The sequence below is a fragment of the Haliotis rubra genome, unplaced genomic scaffold (assembly GCF_003918875.1).
Source record: "Haliotis rubra isolate DU_JTF1 unplaced genomic scaffold, ASM391887v1 Scf843, whole genome shotgun sequence".
NCBI lineage: Eukaryota > Metazoa > Mollusca > Gastropoda > Lepetellida > Haliotidae > Haliotis > Haliotis rubra.
In genome coordinates, this window is record NW_025767572.1 from 343,970 (window position 1) to 366,121 (window position 22,152).

General features: G+C 38.1%; 1 protein-coding gene across 1 annotated transcript in view; it reads left to right on the forward strand.

Moving 5' to 3' along the window:
* The window catches only part of LOC124262535 (transcription factor Sp4-like), a 29,751-nt gene extending 8,351 nt beyond the window's left edge, over window positions 1–21,400 (forward strand). The window contains 3 exon segments of the mRNA XM_046697040.1: window positions 1,494–1,594; window positions 9,844–9,969; window positions 16,922–21,400. Of these exon segments, the coding sequence (XP_046552996.1) occupies window positions 1,494–1,594; window positions 9,844–9,969; window positions 16,922–17,097 (403 nt within the window). The 3' untranslated portion in view covers window positions 17,098–21,400.
* The last annotated feature ends 752 nt before the right edge of the window (window positions 21,401–22,152 follow it).

Genomic DNA, 22,152 nt, shown 5'->3' on the forward strand with positions numbered 1-22,152 from the left:
TTTAAAGGATATTTAACGTTTCAATCAATTTTGTCTATTAAGAGTAGAGCAGATCATAGGTTAGCAGCTGGAATCATGATGGAGGAGTCGGGAATCATGTCAGGGACATCACTGGCATTTAGAAGACAATCGGAAAGGGTCATGCAAATATCATGTTCATCAGTGGAACTTCATCTCATATTTGCATATTTCCGACATTTTTCTGATATTGGTCAGAGGTACAGATAACTTTTTGTGTCATTGAGTTATGACACACTCGCTTGTGTTCATCTCAATTCGGTATCCTAATTTTCCTTTGAGTAAGGGGCGGTGGGGTAGCCTAGTGGTTAAAGCTTTGGCTTGTCACGCCAATGACCCAGGTTTCGATTCCCCACGTGGGTACAATGTGTGAAGCCCATTTCTGGTGTCCCCCGTCGTGATATTGCTGGAATATTCCTAAAAGCGGTGTAAAACCATAATCATTCATTCCTTTGAGGAACCAAATAAATTGTACCCACCGCAATTGGGTATTTTGCCTCTTTCCATTAATTATAAAAGTATAATAAAGTTTAAATGTTGGTTTACGTGTTTGTTATTTATATTTGATCCGTAATACGAGAAACGATAACAAAGACTGCAGTTCATAAACACCTGGCCTTCTTTGTCGGAAAACTCAAGCCATGGGAATTTGCTTTTCCATTCGGCCACTGTCATTTTTGATACAGTATCCCCGCTGTGTCTTCTATTCCTGTCAGGTTCCTCACAGTGTACATTTTCAATAATTTCCAGACCATGTATATACATAAATAAAGTGTTTGTTTGAACTTTGGGGCTAATGAATTCCTGCCCCTTTTTCGGACGCCATATTTCAACAAATAGTCACATGGTAATGTACTAATGTGTGCTTCAGTCACTGAACTAAGGGCGGTAACAACATTCACTCAGCTTGTGAAACCATCCAAGGACAGTTGATATATCGGTTTTCAGACTTTAATTACAGCAACTAATTCACCGGTACGCATACTGAGATTTGACATTTTTGTGTGAACACATGTAAGATGAAATTTATTGAGTATTTACAAAAATTCAAGCGTTCTTGTGCACAATAGACTCAATAGGAATTGGGTTTTCACATAAATGTATGCGTAATTTACGCAGATATGCAGCTTATCTATACCTCTGTTAGTACTTTCAATTCACAATGTGTAGGTAATTGTAGCCTATTTCCAGTTTGAGGGACTTTGGATTTATTAGGTACGCAGGAACAATTGTCAACTATCCGGGGGGTTAACTAGATGTCAGAACCCTGCTAGTCAAAAAGATATTAGGTAGAAAATATTGTGCATGAAATGTAGATGTATGTCCGTGAAACACACATTTTTTTGCATTAACACGAACACTGGCTACATATCCAGGTGGGCCTGCTTTCGTGAGAATCCCAGCTATTCAGTTGTTGGATGTGTCAAATATTAATGCCTATCATAGATGATAAAAAGATGTCATTTTATCCGCAGGTGGCATACGGGAGAGCGACCATTTGTATGTAACTGGTTGTTTTGTGGCAAGAGATTCACACGTTCTGATGAATTGCAGAGACATAAACGAACACATACAGGTGAGTGATAAATCCAGCAACCAGTTATAATAATTCCTCATATAGTAGTTTATCTTTTGGAAATTGTGATTTGGAATAAATGTTCTGCTTAACAACATGTTTCCAGCACAGCCAACTGATAGGCTAGTAGCCTTGTGTCATCACATGTCTGTATTCTGTTCATCATTACCTGGGACGGTGGGGTAGCCTAGTGGTTAAAGTGTTTGCTTGTCATGCTGAAGATCCAGGTTCGATTCCCCACATGGGTACAATGTGTGAAGCCCATTGGTGGTGTCTCCTGCTGTGATATTGCTAGAATATTGCTAAAAGCTACTAAACTCACTCACTCACTCATTATCTTTCACATTGTCTTCATATCTTGTCATATGCTCACAACTAAATAGGTTGCATTTGAATTTTTCAACTGGGGGATAAAGCAATGGGCTTGTCCATTGCCTGTTTTCCATTTCCAGAGCATATCTCCCAAACTGTTGAATATGTTAGGGTTTATTTTTCCTTATCCTGACTCATGTATTATTGCTTGTCTCCTTCCTTTCCCGAACGTTAGTGGAACACTTGTATCTCCTTTTTGAAGCTCCCTTAAAAAAAGCAGACGTAAAATCACTACTCACCACGAGTTGTCTCCCTCTCGGTTTTGGCGGAAAAATGGCGCCACCCGTCTTCCCACTCTTCACTCTCTCCTTCTTCGCCCTAGTGGACGGTTGGGAGAGCACCTGTGTCTCCAACACGGCACTATATCCTTTGATAACTTAGTTATTTCCCTATAAGTTACCTTTATAAGGTTTCAGGGAGTATCCTTCTACAATATGGTTTGAAATTTATTAGTAATTTGACTGTTTATTGACGGTTTTTACGTGATTGTTCAGTTTGTTTACATTTCATTAAAACCTATTTTCGTTGTAGGTTTAGGTTATCTGCTGCAGACCCGCATTTATTGTGCCCCAGTTGCACAACAATATGTACTTCCAGCTCTCGCTGTAAATTATGTCAGCAATTAACACAAATTGAATTTAATAATTATTATTTCTCTGTACTTAGGCGTGCTAAGGATAAATCCAGACGACTTTTGCAAGTCATGGCTAAACCGGCTGAGTCCCTAAAGAGCTGTCTATCGTCAGACGACATACTTCCATCCAGTGACCTGCCGGAGGCGTCCTCAGAAGATGAGCGTGGGATGAGGTCCGCCATTACGTCGAAGAAAAGATCTTCTACGTCGGACAACTCCTCAACCCATATGAAGAAAAAGAGGCCATCTTCAACGCAGAAGAAGCCTTACAACCCGAAGGCTTCAACCAACTCTACGGGGAGTTCTTCACAGACTACGAGGACTTTTCGGCCGAAATCGTCCCGATGGAAGAGAGAGGCTTATATGATGAGCCGTTGTTGATCATCCCAGAGATACAGCATAAGGAAAAGCAGGCCTCAGCAACGGTAACGTCAGCAGCCATCTCTACACAGTAGGAGTTACCTTCTACACTGACAGCAGAGATCCATGAGGCACAGCGATCCCTGGACCATATCGCTACCATCTCAGATACGACATCACTACAGTCATCGCAGACATACAACCCCGGGGCCTTTATGCAGCAATTCTCTCAACATATGATGGAGATGATGGAGAAGCGCTTCGCACAAGAAAGAACCTCGCATGATGGACAGCCAGGCGGCTCTCATGCTCAAGTCATCAACCTCAGAGAGGATCCAGTGCTGCACGAAGGACCCCACACTGATGATACATCTGAGAGGCCTACCAGAGAATCTAGCTCTAGGACTAAGAGCAGATCTACGCTACATGACGTCAGCAAACCTGCGTGCAGGACGGCACGCTCTTCAGAACCAAATAGATCGTCATCAGATGATGAGGCAGAAAAAGGACCACCAATTGATGTCAGAGCATTTATCATCCATATCAGCAAGACTCTGTACAGAGCTCCATGGTCTACAACATCCATCTTTGCAGGGGAGATTGACAAGGTTGCCAAGGAAGTCACAAAGGAATCCAGGGAAGTCATGATGATTAAGTGTTAATAAGTCCATTGATACACTAGCCAGTGTCATCAGGCAGACGTCCCAACGCTACTCTGGAGAGCGTACAGATCTTCAGGTATTTACATTGGCGGGGTTCAGCACAGCCTTGCTAAGGCTATGAAGTTACAAAGTCAACATATTCCCAACATTCAAGCTTGGGAATTCCCGCTACTTTACATGGGACCCTGCATAAAGACTCCAGAGATTGATGTAAACTACAAAATCAGCAACGACTCCCTTTGTAGAACTTACAACAGAGTTGACCATCAACTCTACAAGGACCTGTGTGTTTCAACACAAAGAGGGTATTTACGACGCTTCATTGAGATCGATGAATGCAGTCTACAAGTGGCAGCGCTGAGGAGGTGTAGACTTCAGCTGATCATCTGTATATAAGGACGACGGCATTATCTTCAGTCTGAAGTAACAGTCACAGCAGCCAGGAAAACAGCCTACCTACATCGGTATTACGCGGCGAAATCTTTCTCGCGTTTACCATGCAACCCTCTATACACGTGGTCACTCGTATAACTCGTATAACGGACAAGACCGAGTGTTGATAAGATCTCAACGACTGCACAAGATTGTACAAGGACCTTTTTTCAGCTACACCGGTGACGTCACATCACGGGAAGTTAAAGGAATCAAAATGCTGCATTTTGATTGGTCCATGAGAGACAACGCCCTGCGCAGAAGTCGGACGTAGTTCACATGTCAGGGAATTGTTTACAAGTGACAACAACCTTTCAACGTGGGAGGAAGGCCTCTATTACAGTCCAGTTAGACGGAACTACATTGATGCGGCTGTCTTCACAGGGTTAGAGACCTTCCCTGTCAGCATTAAAGACGGTTCATCAGGCGAATTGCAGCAACGTACGTTTAACGGACTTTTGGTTACGGCAGCCAGTCTACTTTATATAGACTTCACAACGATGGTAGTCACAGAGTTGGACATTGCTTCGTTTCCCTTACGGACATGGCTAGGGTTTCACGATTGTTGGATCTAGATACAAGCCATTGTATCTCAAGCACTACTCTCTCCGTTATTACTACAAAGTTGGCAGAGCCTACTCAGTCCTCAAGTCGGAACTAGAGCCTACACAGGACCTGCAGTTCCTAGCAATTCGGCTCATCACAACAGAAAACCGCATAACATTACCAGAGGACCGTTGGCTAAAGATACAACAGATGGTATCGCAAGCTCTACTCTCTCCGTGGCCACTCCGACAGTGGCAGAGTTTGTTGGGTCTCCTCACGTCAGCACAAGATATGAGGCGCAGAGGGAGATTACAACTACGCCCACTACAGGTCTTCGTAATTGCACATCTGGACGATTCGGACTCCCGGACAGACTAAAACCATATCTACTATGGTGGACTCAGAGATCGAATGTTTGCGGAGGCACCTACTTAGCAGAGCCGGAGTGCATACGCATCTCTATGTGGACGCATCTCTCCAAGGATGGGGAGCACACCTCGACAACAAAGTGTCAGCTGGGAAATGGACGTTACAAGAGAAAGATCTGCATATCAACATGCTAGAAATGAAAGCAGTGATAAACGCCATACTCCACTGGACCAGCATTCTAAAAAATGCTCATCTAACGGTACACACGGACAACTCCACAGTGGTGTTCTACATAAGCAAACAAGGATCAACAAGGTTGGCGAACCTTCTGAACCTGTGCTTTCATCGGTTCAGCATAACAGACAATCTGAACATCCACATAAGGCATGCCACATTCCAGGAGCCAAGAATGTGATAGCAGACGCACTATCTCGTCCAACTCAGTCATCCCCAACAGAATGGATGCTACATCCAGAAATCTTCAAACAGATCATACAAGAGATAGGAGCGCCACCAATAGACTTGTTTGCCGCAAGATTCAACAATCAACTGGTAACATTCGTCTCTCCAATACCAGATCCACGAGCATGGGCAACAGATACTCTAAGCATCTCTTGGGAAGGACTAAACGCTTACGCGTTCCCGCCACCAGCTCTAATACCGAAAGTGTTGCAGAAAATCATGCAGACAAGGAACCTGCAACTGATTTTGATTGCGCCTTATTGGCCAGCGAAAATATGGTTCCCCATTCTCATACAAGAACTAGGACTGCCTCAACTGCAACTACCAGAGTGGACGAACTTGCTAAAGTACTGTCGGAAATGCTAGAAAAATGCTTTTTTGACTTTTATTTAAAATTCAGAGGTATTACAGTTACTTAAATAACAAATATCACTTCAAGAAACATCTACCTAATGTAGACCGAGGGAATAAATTTTGAGACATGCTCTAAAATGTGATTTTACTGATGAAAATACCAAAAACTTAGAAAAATAAGGTGTAGTGGGATGTTATTTGATACAAACATTAACTGCCTGTGTTATGTCATCAGCATGCATGGTATCGACAGGTGAAATTGACACCTGAGCACACGCTCGGGGGAGGGGTCATCTCAATAGATGTTTTCTGCAAAATGTTGAATATGTGTGCACGATAGTATAATATTGGTTATGTAAGGGATCATTTGTGTATGTGTATTTGTTTTGAAATAAACATACGAATTACTGTACATTGGAAAGATTCCTATCACTTGTGTTATCTTATCGATTGATTGTAGAAATGTGCAACGTTTTAATAAATGTTTTGCATGTCAACAGTATATTTCATTGAAAAAATATGGATATAATTTGGTCTGTTTAATCTAGTTGTGAACATTGGCCAAAGATTTAACGAAGTCACTGGTGTAACTTCTTTAGAATATATATATTTTTCTTCTCGTAAAGTTTGTAGACAACCCGTTTAAGCACTCCCTTGTCAAAGTTGTCAAGGATGGTTTTACGTCCCGGTTTTGCATTTGAGACGGTCCCTCTCTTGTCTGATTTATTTACAATATTGTGAACTTGTTGGTAAGACATGCCAACAGCTCTACAAGTTCTGTAATAAACCCTTTCTAAACTAATGAAAGGTTTACCTCTGTCTTTTTTAAAGCAGAAAAAAACTATAAACCTTTGCAACAATCGATTGCAAATCGTTGGCCACAGTGGATGCTGTGATAAAGATGTGCATGCATGACGGGAAACGTATTTATCAAGACTTAACATTTATATTAATATTTCTTCAATAAAGAAACGATAATTAAGTAAAGTAACACAAACATTCAACATTTATTTGTTTAGGAAAAATGTTAATTCATATTTTTACACCACCTGTATTATTAGCATAAATGTAAAGACTATTTCAGATTTCTGTTGTTGAACTCTGAAAAAAATCTTAAGTTGCTGTTTTGGTACCAAATTCTCTCCTGTAAACTGCCCTTTAAATGCATGGGAATGTTAAATCGGTTGAAATAAAAATTAGGTAGACAATAGACGAGTTGATTTATTGACAACATAGTACATTTATCACCTTTATAAAGATATGGTGTTTGCCAACCACTACCTGAGAGACATCGCCACTGAGGACGTCTCTGGCATTCACCATTTCGGGCCCACTTGTTGTAGCACAACAATTGACAGTTCCACAGAGGCGCTGAGACAGAGTCTCGCCCTTTTATCACATGACTTGCAAAAGCCTACACTCAGGAGAGTTACAGCTTTAGAGTCCATATGCCATAGTCCATATAAGACAGACTAGCATGAGTGATAAGACCCAGTACTTGTAAGGACGTACTCGTACATAAGAAGGGTCGCTTCTCCACTTCATGCATGCATCAAGAGATGGAGTTGTTAAAATCCACATATAATGTTAACAGAAGCAAGGACCAAAAGTTAACAATTGTGGTCCCCCCATCAGAGATAGCTGGAAGTAAGGGTTACAGCAGCAGCAGGGCCTAGCAGTAAATTGAAGTGCTACCAGGAAGTTCCCATAGGGGGTATGCAAGACGTAAATCACCAATTGGAATCCAGAAGTGGCTTGACCCACCACCAAATCCGTAGGATTCTACAAGCTATAATACATGAGTCAGGATAAGGAAAAATATGTAATTTTCTGAGTAAACTTGACATTTTATACTTATCCTGACTCATGAGGTAAGCCCTCCCAACCTCCCCACTAGGCACTTTGTATTTCCCTGTAAATCAAAGTGTCGGGCTAGCAATTCGGAGAGTGGGAAGATGGGTGGCGCCGTTTTCCCGCCAAAACCGAGAGGGAGACAACTCGTGGTGAGTAGTGATTTTACGTCTGCTTTTTTTAAGGGAGCTTCAAAAAGGAGATACAAGTGTTCCACTAACGTTCGGGAAAGGAAGGAGACAAGCAATAATACATGAGTCAGGATAAGTATAAAATATCAATTTTACTCAGAAAATTACATTTTTAAACTTGCTATACATATCAATCAAGTTGCCCTTTTCTAGGCTGGTGAATAGTTCTGGATAGAACTTACTTACTTGCTTATCAGATCAGTTAAGTGGTGCCTTTTGATGATTTGGTCTGAAAATGAGGTTAGTGCTTGTTTCTTGATAAGAAATTCTTATTGAAACTGGCCTTACAGATCAGTAGTGGCGAAGTGATGCCTTTTGATGGTTTGAGATGTTAAAGTACTCTGAACAGCATTATTTTCTTTCCTGAACTGTACAGGTTGAAGGTATGCATTCCAATGTTTGGGTTAGCGAAACTCCTTTTCCTAATTCACCAGACAGGGGGATTGTGTCATCTGTTAAATCTTGTTCAAAATGTTTAGAATTGGGTAGTGCAACTAATGTTGGGGCTAACAGCTATGTTCAATTGTTATATATTTACAGCATATAATGAAAATGCTAATGGGCAATCAAAGTAGATGCAAACTTGGAAAACCATATCTTAGCAAACATTAGGTTTTTGCATGTGGTTGCCATGGAAACCAAACTTGACATTAAATAGAAATTATTACAGCAACATTAGGGCTACTGTTAGTAATATGGTCCAGGAAATGGTTGATCATCCTACAATAATTTCATTATGGCTCAAACTGTCCATTGAGAGCATGCATGTTTGCTTTAGAATAAGTTACCCTTAGAGAACAAATAAACTTTGGTTTTTTTTACTCTTTTAACTATTACATATGAAAGATTTGTGGTTAGAACACCAAATTCATTCTTAAAATACTTGTGGTTAATTAATACCGAGCGATTAAAAGTTGCCAAAAAGTCGCCTGCTTCACTCTCGCCCGCCAACGAAACCACAGACAGGTTACGTAACTCTGTCGCCAGAGCACTGCAGTGACGTCATATGAGGAACGATTTTCAGTTAGTTGTATATAAAGTGTGTAGCACTCTCATCATGTTGATGATTTCTCGACGTCAACGACGACATGCCGAATCGTTGCTTTGTCGTCAATTGCTCCTAGGGGTCGGGCGATGGTGTCACCTTGCACAGATTTCCACAGGACCCCGCAGTTCATGCTAAATGGGTTATGTTTGTGAGTGCGAAGCGAGCGTTGTGGAAGCCTGAAACGATATCTTACTTGTTTCAGATCGCTTCACGGAAGTTAAAGAATCAAAACTACTAGTTGTAGTAAAATATGTATATGATTGATGACCATAAAGATTTTCAACCAATAACTTCAAAACTAGTGATTAAGTTATTTTCAAATTCAAAATTACTTGTTTGCAAGATAACGTCAATTATTGGAATTTGAGGGTAGTTAGTATACTTGATCTCTGATCAGTCCGAGGGAGAGTCTCATTGTTTCAATACTTGAGTGAACACAATGTAAGTTCATGATCACTCAAGGTCAAATCATTAAACTTAGTAAACATTGATAGTCAATTGATATTTTTTCAACTGTTCCAACATGAAAGCTGCGTACATCTAGTTAGACACATCCTCACTATTGTCTGGTCCAGGCTCAATTATTTACAGGCCGTCGCCTTATATCTGGAATATTGCTGAGTGCCATGTTAAAAAGCAAACAAACCACATCCTCACTTACCAAATTTTTTGTCACCTCTGTATATCATGGTATATAATCAGGGGTGGAAATAAATTTAAAATCGCTAGTGTACTCCGGTACAGTGGCACATGTAAAATCACTTGCCCTGATAATTTTTCCACTTTTCCGTCCGTGTTCTTGTTGATTTTTTAAATAAACAACATAATTAACATTGGAAAGTCAACTGGACACCGGTACAGTGTGATATACAAATTTGCTTGCCCGACAGAAAAAAACACTGGACTCGGACGTCGGGCAATGGGTTATTTCCACCCCTGATAATGGTCTTTCGTATTTTGCATTTTAGGTGAGAAAAAATTCCAGTGTTCAGAGTGCAACAAACGCTTTATGCGGAGTGATCACTTGTCAAAACACATAAAGACACATAACAACCGCCGCAGTGGGCAGCAGAACGCAGTGTCCAGTACTCAAGGTAAATACTTCTAACTTTCAAGTTCACTTGTGGAACTGGCTAGTAGTACAAATATCTATTAACACTTATGCCATCATGATGATGAACAGAGCATAGTGCCTTTCATAGTTCCATGAATTCCACATCACAATGTCTTTATGTGTCTAAGGTGAAGTAGGAAATCAATAAATGGTAATGGTAATGTTGCCTTACCATGATCTGGTTCTCCTGCTGAATACAACTGGCAGAATGTCTTCCATCTTAGCTTTCAAGTGTGTGAGTTGAAGTAATGGATCTTACCTTAAGCTATGTTTAATTTGGACTGAGTCAGAGATTGTGACATATCGATGGCATGATAATGGAAATAATCTTGGGCACCAAGCCCTGTCTCTATGCTAGTGTTAACAGAATGATGACAAAATCTGTATCTTCTACTTTCTTGATAACTCTGAGGTCAAGGAGGTAATTCGTAAGCAAATGGACCCTTCCACATCATTGTTAGAGCATCCGCTTGTAGAGCTTGTATTTACTGTAAATTTGCTGATGTATGCTGTTGTCTGAGGCTGCATGTCTTGAGAGCTGGAGAAAATGCAGGAAATCATAGTCAAGAGGTGTTTATCCTATACTGTGAATGGTGTAACTGGAGTTCAAGAGTAAATGGGTGTTTTTATATCAGGTCCTACTATAAAGGAAGATAATTGGCTCATGGATATAAGTTTTTTGAGCTGATTTATTCTTTGCGTCGAAAATTTTCAGGCCAAAAGATCTTTTTTCTCGCATAGTTTCATGATAGTTTTTTATCAACTGCTTCTGTGATTGTTAATCGAAGATAAACAGGTGGAGTCAAGTTTGCCTGGCCAGTGACTAGGCTTCCAGCAACTACAACCTTCATCTTGTGACAAGCATTAAACTTGTTCATCCGAGTACATTGATAATCATATCTGCACTAGTGATGTTCCAATGATAGATTATAATCAATAATTGATTCATTACCCTTTTCCGATGCGACAGTCGATTGCAAAATTTAATAATCGATTGTCGCTAATAATTCTTAGAAAAACAGTAATGAATACCCAGCTCAGAACAACTCAGTATTGATTATACATATTTTACATATTATATAGACCAAAACCTGTAATTCAAATTACACAATGCTAGGCTATATTTCTCTTAGTTTTAGATATTATATAGTACCAAACTACCATTCACTGCAGCATCCTGTTATATAATTGGGTATGTTTTAACTAGATCACCGGGAAATGTGTGCACGACTGATTGCTATTACATGGCAAATACACACAGAATCTTAATCCCTGCATATAATACAATGCCTAGCAAATCAAATTAGAACTGAAAGGGGAAATAATCTTGTCTAGTGATGTTTAATTGCAAATTTGACGTCTTTACTGACAAAGTCATCTTCTCTTGCCTGTCTGTTCATGAAAAGAGATACAAGGTCATTTTCTTATCCCCTGAAAAAAGTTTGACGAAAGTGTAACCCATAGATAAGCCGACCCTCTTCTACAGACTGCTATTTTAGGCCTCAAAATTCAGCTTATCTACGGTGATATACGGTACATTAGTGTAAAAAGTGGGTTTTAATGTGATTGTGTAAAATCTGCAAATGAGTGAATTGAACAGTCATCTTTTATATATCTTGGTAGTCTGTCAATATATATTTTTGTACTCATTGTTTTGTTGATCAATGTAGACTTGGTTTGTTTGTAATTTTGTACAGTCTTGCCTCAAATGACAATTAAAACTTATGGAAAATATTATATTCAGGAGTTTTTAAGTTCTTGTAGATGCACCCTAAAGTCACGTTTTTCACCGAAACCAAACACAAAAGCTGACATATTTCATTTAATGCTCACTGTTATCACATAATTTTAAAAAATGACAAATGTACGGGTCATTTTCAAAATTGGTAGGATTTTAAATTCTTTATTACAGTAAAATCAAATTCCTGAAATTTGATTTAGTTTTAATTCAAATGAAATCTCAAATATTAGTCTCCAAGAAATATACATTTTTCATTCACTCGGATACCTTTAGTTTTTGTTAATCGTCAGATGGTAACACATATTTATCAAATACAATGGTTTGGCCAACATATTAGCACCTAGCAAATATTCAAAGTAAATGGTAGCCTTACATATCTCACAGTTAAAGTTAAAACAGTTTACACCCAAAAAATCTTTAAAGGTTGGAATACTGAAAGTTGTTTACCGTTACTACATTTTGTCCAAACTGATACCATAGATGTTCTAACTGTTACCTTTAATTTATTAAGACTATAGATCTTATAGAAAATAGGAACTTAACATATTAAATTCGTTTTGGTTTTTATTATTTAAAGCAGATAGATAAGTAAACAGAAAATTATTATCACACCATGGAACATATTCTTTAAAATAGAAATTTATTAAAGATATGTCCAGACCGTTACTATTATTTGTCCAAACCGTTACTAGAGACTGTGTTTTTTATGCTACTACATCAAAACTCCTTTGAACAGTAAAATCCCATGCTTAAACTTATCTTAACCCTAAAAGTAATTATAAATTTGTTATATTTCAAATATTAATGAACAACTTTTTGAAATACAAATCATTTTGTCCAGACTGTTACAAGGACTGTCCAAACCGTTACTTTGCAGAATGGTAACGGTTTGGACAGTAACGGTCAAGACAATTTGTAAGTAAATCTAAAATAAAAAAATGAATGATCCCTAAAAGATTTCAAAGGACATGCCTTCCACCTTTTCCATTTCTGGGCAACATATCCATTGAAATTTAAAAAAACAAAGAGATATATTTGACACAAAATACATTGGTAACGGTCTGGACAATTAAGGTTGACACATAACATTTATACTTATTTGATGGTGTAAATTTTCTGCAAAATGTGTTGAATTTCATTATTTCATTTGCTGTCACATGCACAGGGGCTAGCTCAAGCAGACACAGAAAGTTGAATTACAATCCAGCTCCAGGGGGAAGTTATTGCAGGAATTTCATACACTGGTAACGGTCAGGACACAGAATCACAGGACAAGCATGTTACAATTTGTAGAAAAAAACTTTTTTAAGTTAAAACAAAATTAAATGCAGTTTGACTATGCTTGATCAATCCTAATTGGCATAATATGAATTAGTTTGTTTATTTGCATTTATATTTACATTATTTGTGAACATTGATATTAGGACCGTCACCTCCGGACAGAGCAAATCTGCCAATTTTGACCCTAAAATGTGGCTAAATATAAATTTCAAAATGACAAGACTATTGATATACCACATTTACTGACTAGTAAACATCTAAATATGTTTTCTAGCACAAAAGAATCCTTTTAAGTTAACAGAGTTTTTTTTATTTGGAACGGACAGAAAATCCTACCAATTTTGAAAATGACCACTAATCTGCACTCCACTGTACACAACACCTCTGTGGTTATAACAAGACAAGTGACAATCCCTGAGGCAACCACAGTCTTTGCTAAATTGGGATGGATCCGTTCACAACACAGTCACAAACTCTCTACTTACGTAAATCCATTACATGTAAGATAATATATAATAAAATATAAAGATAACTAATCAATTAATTTGGAAAATCTTAAAGAAATTGCGAAGGGAAGGTGAACAGATTGTGTGATAATTCATTGCTAGGTCAACTTTTCCCTGTCAGTTGAAGCTAACATGGAAAAGAAGTTACATTATTTCTCTCTCTAAGCTTTCGTTTATTCCTGGCCCTGACAGACCATGGCCTTCTGATAGAGAAAGTCAACATCATGGCCACAAGTGTGCGATCTGAAACTTGATTCAATAAACTATTACACATTGATAAATGTTCTGTCAGTTCATACTTTGGGGGGGGGGGTGGGGTGCAATTTTTCTTCTTCTTTTTTTTAATCCTACCTACAATGCCTTCCGGTAATTTCGCGCACCTAAGGACATCGATCGCAACACGGCAACTATCGTCTCTTATTTTTTTGTGGTTTATGTGACTAAACATGCTGGTATGCATCATGTTTACCTAGAAATATAAGTTTTATTGACGACTATAAGATTCTAACGATGCATTATGCCATACGGTTGATCTTACCGGTGTTCTGACGACATCGCTTGCTGTCCGGTAATTCTGCGCAGCAACTGATGTGCATAACATCCAGCTGGAGATCCGAAGTATGGAAGCGTATTAGGGCCAGATTATTTTCAAAAGTCACTTCATCAATGTAAGGAAGAGTGTTTCATATTAAATCCAATTATGAATAATGAAGAAAAAGGTTTTAAAGTCTGAAGAAAACAAATTTTCATAAAACTGTCAATTACTATTATTTACTTACCTTTAGTGATTAAAAGCCAGTCCCTTATAGAAATGTCCCGATTTCAAGCGTAAATGCAGTAGCAGACGATGTTTACCTTCGATACAGAAGTACGCTATTGCAGCTGCAGAATTACCAGACACGCGGAATTACCGGACTTGCTTGTATATACACTAAATTTTAAAGAGGTGTAATTTGAACCACAACATTTTCTTTATTGGCCACATTAGTACTGGGGCTCATAAAGTAAGTTTTTTAAATGAGCACTTTGACCATGCTTGAAGTTTGACTGAAAACACATTTATTGCGACAGTATCTCAGAAACCATTAGACGAATAAAGCTGAAAATTCAGGTCCTGGATCCCACCAATGTTTTCAAGAATTTGTAATTTGATTTTCAATATGGCTGCAACTATGCACTTATATTCTCTCAAAATGCATATTTATTCTAATCTCATGCTTATCATGGCATAGTGTTTTCAGGTTAAGGTGGCTGTCTTTGTTGACATTGTAAATTATTCCCAATATTCAGCTGTTAAAGCATATCTACTGAGCTGGTGCTGTTGCATTATTGTTTTATTTATGTTAATCACAGATTTGTAGCATCACAGTGAAGTGTTGGAACTATCAAAATTTATCATATCTTACATCAAATACTATCAAAATTTACATTTAATGTGCTCAAGTATATCTGTACTCATGGGTTCAGAAGAGGACCAATACTTGATTACATTAGGAAAAGGCTTCTCTCTTTGCATCAAATGTCTGTCAAAATGCATCCATGCCAATCAGATTCAAATATTCCAAATTTGGTTAATGATTTTTGTCATGGAGTTGTGCTCTTCATACTATTATTTGGATTGTACATATTGAGCAACTGTTGACTTTTGATTTAGTTGATTCTAGATTATATTTATGAGAGACTTACCAGAATCTTTCTACACACAGTAGCAGTGACACCCGTGAAGATCCGGGTTAGAATATTGATCTTCAGTAACCCATGCTTGGCGTAAGAGGCGACTAACGGGATCGGGTGGTCAGGCTCCCTGACTTGATTGACACATGTATTCGGTGCCCAGTTGTGCAGATCAATGCTCATGCTGTTGATCACTGGATTGTCTGGTCCAGACTCGATTATTTACAGACCGCCGCCATATAGCTGGAATATTGCTGAGTGCGGTGTAAAACTATGCTCACTCACTCACTCACTCACTCAGTAGCAGTGACAAATAATGAAAAGTTGTATACCTATTACTTATTAGCATTATTTTGTGTTTGTATTGTTTAAAATTGTTGGTTATAAAATTGACCCTGAGCTATTTCTATGCTGCATTCCAGTGAGTCTTCAATGTTCTAGGGGTATACTGTAAATCATGAAATTAATGCAAGCATTTCATTAATGCGAAAACCCCACATGGGTACAATGTGTGAAGCCCATTTCTGGTGTCCCCCGCCGTGATGTTGCTGGAATATTGCTAAAAGCGGCGTAAAACCAAACTCAGTCAGTCAGTCAGTCATTAATGCGAAAAATGCGTCTTTACTCGTCTCGCATTATTGTAATGAAGCATTTCAGTCTGACCATGTCTACTTTTGAGAACTTACAGAATACAGAATATAACAACAATTTAATCATCTATCATAAACTTACTGTAAACGTACTTATTTTCGCGTGGTGCAATTTTCGCGGAATTGACAATTTAGACTACATCGCGCGGTCAATTATTCGCGCAATCAGTAATTGCCGGAACTGCCAACTGTCTCTTTGGCCGCCACTAATAGCAGTGAAAACAAACAGAGTGGCTTAACCTGTCAGGCGGCATTTATTGCTTACTCACAGGAAATCCCTATCTGTGCGATATACTAGTACACAGTAATCCGTTTACTCCCGGAAGAGATGAAAAACACATCAGTCTTATGTTCGAATTCTGACGATTTGACTAATTAACTTATACTGTATATGAAGCTCTTTTGTGATTTCAAACAAGCCGGGTTGTTGTGAATGAGATGATTGAGTGTTAGTGACTATTCGCTTCATGATGTACTGGTGAATAAAATCTTAATGAATAAATAAAATACTGCTGTATTATTTCTTTCCAAGTCGTTTCACGGTAATCTGTTTTGTATCAAACCATGTCATGTGACCAATTTCCATGGCGGCCACAACACACATTGCTGTTTTGCTAATTGGCAATGGGATTTGGCTCATTATTTAATTATGTTTTGGGAAATCCATTACAGCGACAGTTAAGTATGATCAGTCGTCATTTTAAGATTCCCGTTGATTTCTGTCTTCAAACGTGATGTGTTATGGTAACAACTCAGGGGCGAGGGTGGCTAGACTGAATGAATGACAGGTTTATTCGCGGTGTATAAATTTTCGCGCTAAAATGTTTTGCTCGAAAAGCGCAAAAATAAAACCTGCGCGAAATATAATACGTTTACAGTAATTGACAAGTGAGCACTAATTACTATGACACTGATTGGTATCCATTGAACTTATACATCAGCAAATTATGTAACAATAGCAGAAGTGTACACCCTCACACTCGCATTAAATTCGTGACGCATTAGTGTCATGATTTACAGTAGTCATCTACTGCTCTCCATTATAGTGCAAACTCTTTATGTTTTCCCATTGATTTTCAGTGACGACAGAGGAGGAACCCGACATTGAATACAATGAAGAACATGATACCATCCAAACCAGTCATCAAGTGGAAAATGCAGATGATGATGATGACGACGACGATGATGATGATGATGACGGCAGTGACTCTGCAAGCATGAAGTTGATGGTTGAAGATGTTACACAACAGCTTTAGAGTCAATACAGATTCAGTTCACCATGTGTGATCCAGCCGTAACAGTTACAGTGCTTAAATTAGGCCACTAGTCAAAAGCCAAGGTCTAAAAGTCAGACTGAAGTGTTCTGCACAGAGACTGCAGATTGCTCAGCATTGTGTATTAATTATATCTCATGAACATGAGAATAACTCACAAGTCTTCACTTACTTCTTGAATCACTGTATGCATATTGAGCAGTTGTTTTACACATAATTCAAACATTGTCATTACAGATGACTTTGTCTTGTTACATAGAGGGCAAGTTTGGCCCATCGGTGTGACTATTATTCACTAACATAGTCATCCTGAGTGACTACAGGAGTGAACTCAGAATGTTTATATGTTCCTCACAATCAAGTTATTCACAACAATATTAACAAGTGACCAGTATGATTGACTAGTCTCCTGTGGCATACTGAGTGTATGACAGTAGACGGACCGGATGCCATGTGGACTTACGATGCATACTGCCAGTCTAGGTAACTATCACAGGAGTATTTCAAAGACTCATTCCGTGGACGTTTACAGCAGATTATTTTTCTGGCTCACTGGTCCTTTAAAGGGCTCCATCGGTGTTGTAGTGGTTGCCTTTGAACTTTTTTATGTTTTCCAAAATGGTTGAGTGGATCAGCTGCAGTTTTTTTGTGGATGTTTACTAAAAGGAGGTTAAAATTTTGTCAAAGCATAAAATTGGATTTGTATTAAGGTCACCAGGTTTATCTGAGAGAAGACTATTTTTTTTAAATCTAATAAAAAAACTTTGTGTTTGAAGGGTCCATATTGGAAAATACAAAAAAGTCATTCATCATCCAATGTAGACATCATTCTTTGAGAAACAACTTCACATGCTTGTTCTCACCAATAATTATACCAGAATTGGTTCATCCAGTTCATATCTCACATCAAGTAACGACACCACACCTTGACCATTTCTGCTAAAAATGTAATGCTATTACATTGTTTCCAAACTCATTCACCATATACTCTGAAATTGCCTGATGGGGAAGCGGAACTTGGCTTGCTGTTTCTCCTCATGATGACATATTATATTGTTCAGTTCATTTGTGTTTACAATGTTGGAATCCATGTTGGGACAGTGCCCACCACAGAAGTTTCACACTTAATGCAACATTTTATTTTTTGGCATTGATAAGACCTTTGCACTTTTCACCATGCTATTTAAGCCTTTCAGAATGCCTCTCCAACAACTGTAAACACTGCAGAAGCTAAGGGTACATATAAGTATTAATACATGTTAGTATCAATAGATTCTTAATGTAAGTGCTGCAATGGCAGTACATTGATATCAAGATAATGTTGATGTTAGCAACAGCTATTAATAACATTGTGTTAATACCATACAATTGTGTAAAAGAATGTGTTTATAGTATAGACCAAAATGTTGAAATGTCTCTTCCCCAGCACAAATATGTAAGCATGAGCAGTTATTACCAGCAGCATACTGAAATCAGCTACTTGATCGAGTCAGAATAAGTCAATATAATCTATTTTAAAAACTTTTCACATGTTCAAGGAAAATGTGTTAAGAGGTCACCAACCCTCCATTATTCACATCAGCAACAATCACATTGCCGCTTTTGAATGAACCTGAGTTGACAGAGAATGGACATTTACAACATGTATCCATTAACTCATTAACAACTATATTTCCAGTACTTTTGAGCATTTTATGTCAACATATTCACAGCCTAAGTACTTCACTTAAGGTTATTAGTGTGTTATATAAATACATAATGTAAAGGCTGCTACTATTTCGCACAATATTAGAATATGTACACCTGGAAATACATTAAGCACATCCCATATTGTCACCTATACGCGTTCGGTTTTTAAATTACATTTAGCGGTCTTAAATCAACAATAAAGGACCGCAAAATTGAAAACAGAGTAGCTTTTTCTTCTAATTGTAATGAATGAGTCAAGTTTTTTTGCAGGCAAAATGTGTTCGAGATAACAGTGACCAATGATATTTACTGCCTACCACACTCATCCATAATGAAGAGCATAAGGGCTTAATTGTGGGCTTTTTAAAGAAAGAAAGTTGAATACTATTTAGTTCTTGTCAATACTACACATAGATGACTGCAGGCAGAAGTTTCCTATATTCCATGAATCACACATTGCACTTGTTGAGGAGATATTTCTACCCATGCCCATACACAGCAGCAACAAGTCCATGTAAAGTTTAGACAGGTCGATCTCTGTCAGACTTGACAGTCTAAAATGTTCCACACATGTTCTCTTGGATCTAGACATCTTGAAGGAAGAGTCACAATATCATGTGATTTAAGTGTTCCAGAACAGCCTATGATCTCTGAGTGCTAGCATCATTCATAAATACAGGTCTTGTGGCCAACACATGATTCTCCAAATGGGGATAACTACTGTGTCCAGGATGTCAGGCTGATATCAAGGTATGTTCAGATTATGTTTATAGTGATCAAGTCAAGTCAATTGAATGAAACACATCTCCATACCATTACCACAGTCCTCTTCCATCAAATGGATGGATGTCTAGAATGATGTGTGCAGCCATGGCTGTATTTGCTCCAGAACTCCAAACATGCATGGCTGACTACCATGGGTAACAGACAACTATGGGAAAATGGACTCTTTACTAGTGCTGGAGCAATTGATAGAATAATGGGTCAATCCGTCAATATCGCATCCATCAGCAATTATCAATGTGCTCAGGAGACTAATTGATATTCATTAAAAAAATGAAACATCAAATATAACTTTAGAAAATAGGTTTCTTATTGTAATATTTGTTAAATCAAGACATAAACACCCAACACGTAAAACTGCAATGTAAACAACATGCCCGTGTGCATGTCTCAACAGGAAGTATTCTCGATTCTTGATCGTAGTATTTACCATGCAGGTTTCGGTCGCACAATGTGATATAGTGTCCCGTTATGACCCAAGTGAATTTGTAGTGGGCTCTATGATTACAAATGATCATTGATTGATATCTCAGCTCCAATTATCGAATTGCAGTATTCTAGTTTAGACATACCAAATGAGATATCATCTGCAACAGAGTTTTCCGTATCTGTATCAGACCATTTCTGATACTTCTGGTTGAAATCACTTTGCCTGTTAGGCACTGTGTCTTTAAACTCAACTGTTGTGAAATGGATGTTCCTTATCAAGCGTTCCCCTCTGCATCTTCTCTCCTGGGTGTGAGGCTGAACTGGTGATGGCCTGTCCTTCATTTGTTATTCAGTGTTTCTAAGCTTTAAATAAATTTCAGTTTGTTGACATCCTCCTTGATATCCAGTCTCAGTGCAAGACATTCCTGCATTTCTCACTCCATAATCTGCCATCTTCACGCTTTAGACAGTATGTGAGGTGTCATGATATTGCCTTGTAATTAGCATGCAACCCTTGTTGAGACATTTGTACCTGTAATGTTGATGACCAGTATGTTGTAGACTTGTAACAGTTATTGTGTTGAAGGCACAGTGTGCTACATCGTACATTAACTGTGCTGCTGTCAATGGTGTGGGGGGAAACATCTATCATAGATTGATAAATGATAAATATTTAGTAACCTTTTCATTCTGTGTAATTTTGATTTTTGCTGTGCTTAATTAAGTTCCATGTGTATATTATTCTGAATGGAATAATAGTTTTAGATACGATGCTGCAATCTAATCATTGCATCCATATTGTTTGAAGTTCACATGCATTTTCTTACAGGAAATAGTTTAATACAAATTTCAAATGATTATCTTATTTCAGTGCTTCTGTAATAACAGAGGCCAATAGTTTTCTTACATGTGAAGTAAGTATTGCAGTAGTAGTAAACAAAAGCTGTTTCACAGGCAATATTTCTCTTTGCCCCTGTAATGACCCCTACCAAAAGCAACTTATCCAGTGAAGCTTAAAACGTCACATGCATGTTTGTTCTATAGATGCCAAGAAACCGATACTTTGTAAAGCGTCTGTCTTTATTGACACTTTAGACTATATTACATAGTCAGGTGAGCAGTGCTATGTAACTCTTATGTTCTAATGAAATTTGTTATCTTTCAAGAAAGAGATACAATATGTGTACAAATATTTAAAATAGAACATAAGTTAAAGCATGTACATTTTGCTTGGCAAGAAATTGTATATCTTTTTAAGTACCTTTGATTGTAAAACCTTTGTTAGTTTATTTTGTTATGTGCATGTATGTTATAAGTACTGGTATATTATTAATACATAGTAAAAATGGAAATTCTATACATGAATAAACATTGATAAAATTCACATATGGTCATATATCTGTACTAGTTTCTACATGGAGCTGGATACTTATATGTGCTCAACCTTATGATAGAGACTCAGTTATGGCAATTTAATTAATGCATGCCGACATTGTTTTACTCTTCTTTCAACTCAAGTGGTCCATTTTCAGCTGGTCCATTTTGAAGTGCCAATGGCAAATGTTATCTTATTTCTTTTGGAAATTGTTTCCATAAATCTGTTTTTTAAACCAACATGTCTGTCAGCACCATAATGTTGCTCTTAGCTTTTATGAAGTTGGTAACCACCTCCTTGGTGTAGTGGTTAGAGTGTCTGCCCAGATATATGTGAGTGTTTAGTGTGTGTTTCAGTGTTTTGGACCGTTTTCTAAATCACAATTCAACTGAGTTCAGATCTCAATCCAGGCTTTAGCAGAAGCTGCTGGCGTGACAGGTGGAGCAGGAGGATCAACTTGGTCATAATTTTAAAGACCATACAATCTCTGTATTTTGAAGCCCAAAGGAATTTTGCCGTGAGGTCTCATATTCCACCATCCTCGATTATCTCCAGGGTATACGTTCTGGATGCATATACGGCTCGGCCCGATAAGTCTATTAAATTCCCTCCCTCTGCTGGATATGTATCCAATTAGAAAGAATGCCAGCGTGTCATGCTCTTCCATCATCTCTATTTTGATATACACGTCAATTTCAAGATTATCGATTAGAGTTGAGAAAAATACATCTCTCTCTGAAAGTAGAGATCCACAGTTTAGG